General features: G+C 41.2%; 1 protein-coding gene across 1 annotated transcript in view; it reads left to right on the plus strand.

Moving 5' to 3' along the window:
• The first annotated feature begins 377 nt into the window (after nucleotides 1-377).
• LOC135463337 (S-antigen protein-like) overlaps nucleotides 378-1,176 on the plus strand; it is a 48,226-nt gene continuing 47,427 nt past the window's right edge. Inside the window, exon 1 of the mRNA XM_064740598.1 lies at nucleotides 378-443. Coding sequence (XP_064596668.1) covers nucleotides 378-443 — 66 coding nt within the window. The remainder of the gene's footprint in view (nucleotides 444-1,176) is intronic.

Raw genomic sequence — 1,176 nt, forward strand, 5'->3', positions numbered from 1 at the left:
ACAACACAAAAAAACTCTGGAATCCCCTGATAGTTTAAGAAACATAATTTCTGCTTTCAGGTGCAAATAAAGCTATTTAATTTTAGCAGGCACCTTTTTAGTACGTTCTTTTCATTTTTTAAAAATATTTCCACACATTGATAAACCTAAACTTAATTGCCCACTTAACTAATCAGAGTGTGAATATTACTTACAAATCTTTGTCCATCAGTAAGTGCACATGAATATAAGGAATTTTACAACCATTTAAGTTAAATTTATCACGCAATAATCCACTAATCCACTAATCCAATAATCCCCTAATTTGGGCACCTGTAAAACGTATCAAAATGTTCTTGTAAAACAAAGAAAAAATCCACCCCCCCTCCATTGTCGCCATGGTGGGATTGAACTGGCATCTCGACTTGACCGCTGGTCAGCACAGTATCGAGGGAGTAGGAAAGGTAAGTGCCCAGAGTGACCGGTGGAGTCTGGACAAGCTGTATTGTTTTATATGGACAGTTTTATCAGATTTAACGCATGGTCTGTAAGCCCCAGGGGGTAGTGCGGTGATATTTTGCAGCCCTTCATTTTGGAACAATTTGTCACGCAGGGGTGGGCAGTGGTCAGTTCCCAGAGTAGTTTTCTAATTAACTAAGCTCTGGTCAGTCAGCGGCTCTGACCAGTCCGCAAGGACGAAGCCAACGAGAAAAACATGCATTCAGAATTAAGGCCTTGGCATGTGTCTTCGTTCGTGCACCAACTTGACATGTTTAGGCTTTGCAGGCAATATTGAAGAAAGCCCATATATTCACTGTGGTATCATCCCGTCTCAGTTTGGCCAATGGAATTGTGCAGCGTACAGAATGGATTTTTACGCCTGATCACCAGAGAATTGAGAACTTAGGTCGACAAAGCTGCAGCGATAGGCTGGGGCGCAAAGCCCAGTACATTCGTATTCATAAAATGATATTGTTTGAAACAGAAGTAACCAAATATTTATTAGCCTTAACTCTGGGGCTAGATTGCCGGTCATCGGGGTGATGGTCAGAGAATGGCTGAAATCAGATTATCCAATAAGCCTTCTGACCACTCAAGTGACCACAGAGTGACCAATAATAGCTTTGCCAGACGGTCATGAAAAATGAAATCTTCATATGATAAAAATCATCCATAATTGAATGCCCCGAACAGACC

This window comes from Liolophura sinensis, chromosome 3, assembly GCF_032854445.1.
Source record: "Liolophura sinensis isolate JHLJ2023 chromosome 3, CUHK_Ljap_v2, whole genome shotgun sequence".
NCBI classification, from domain to species: Eukaryota; Metazoa; Mollusca; class Polyplacophora; order Chitonida; family Chitonidae; genus Liolophura; species Liolophura sinensis.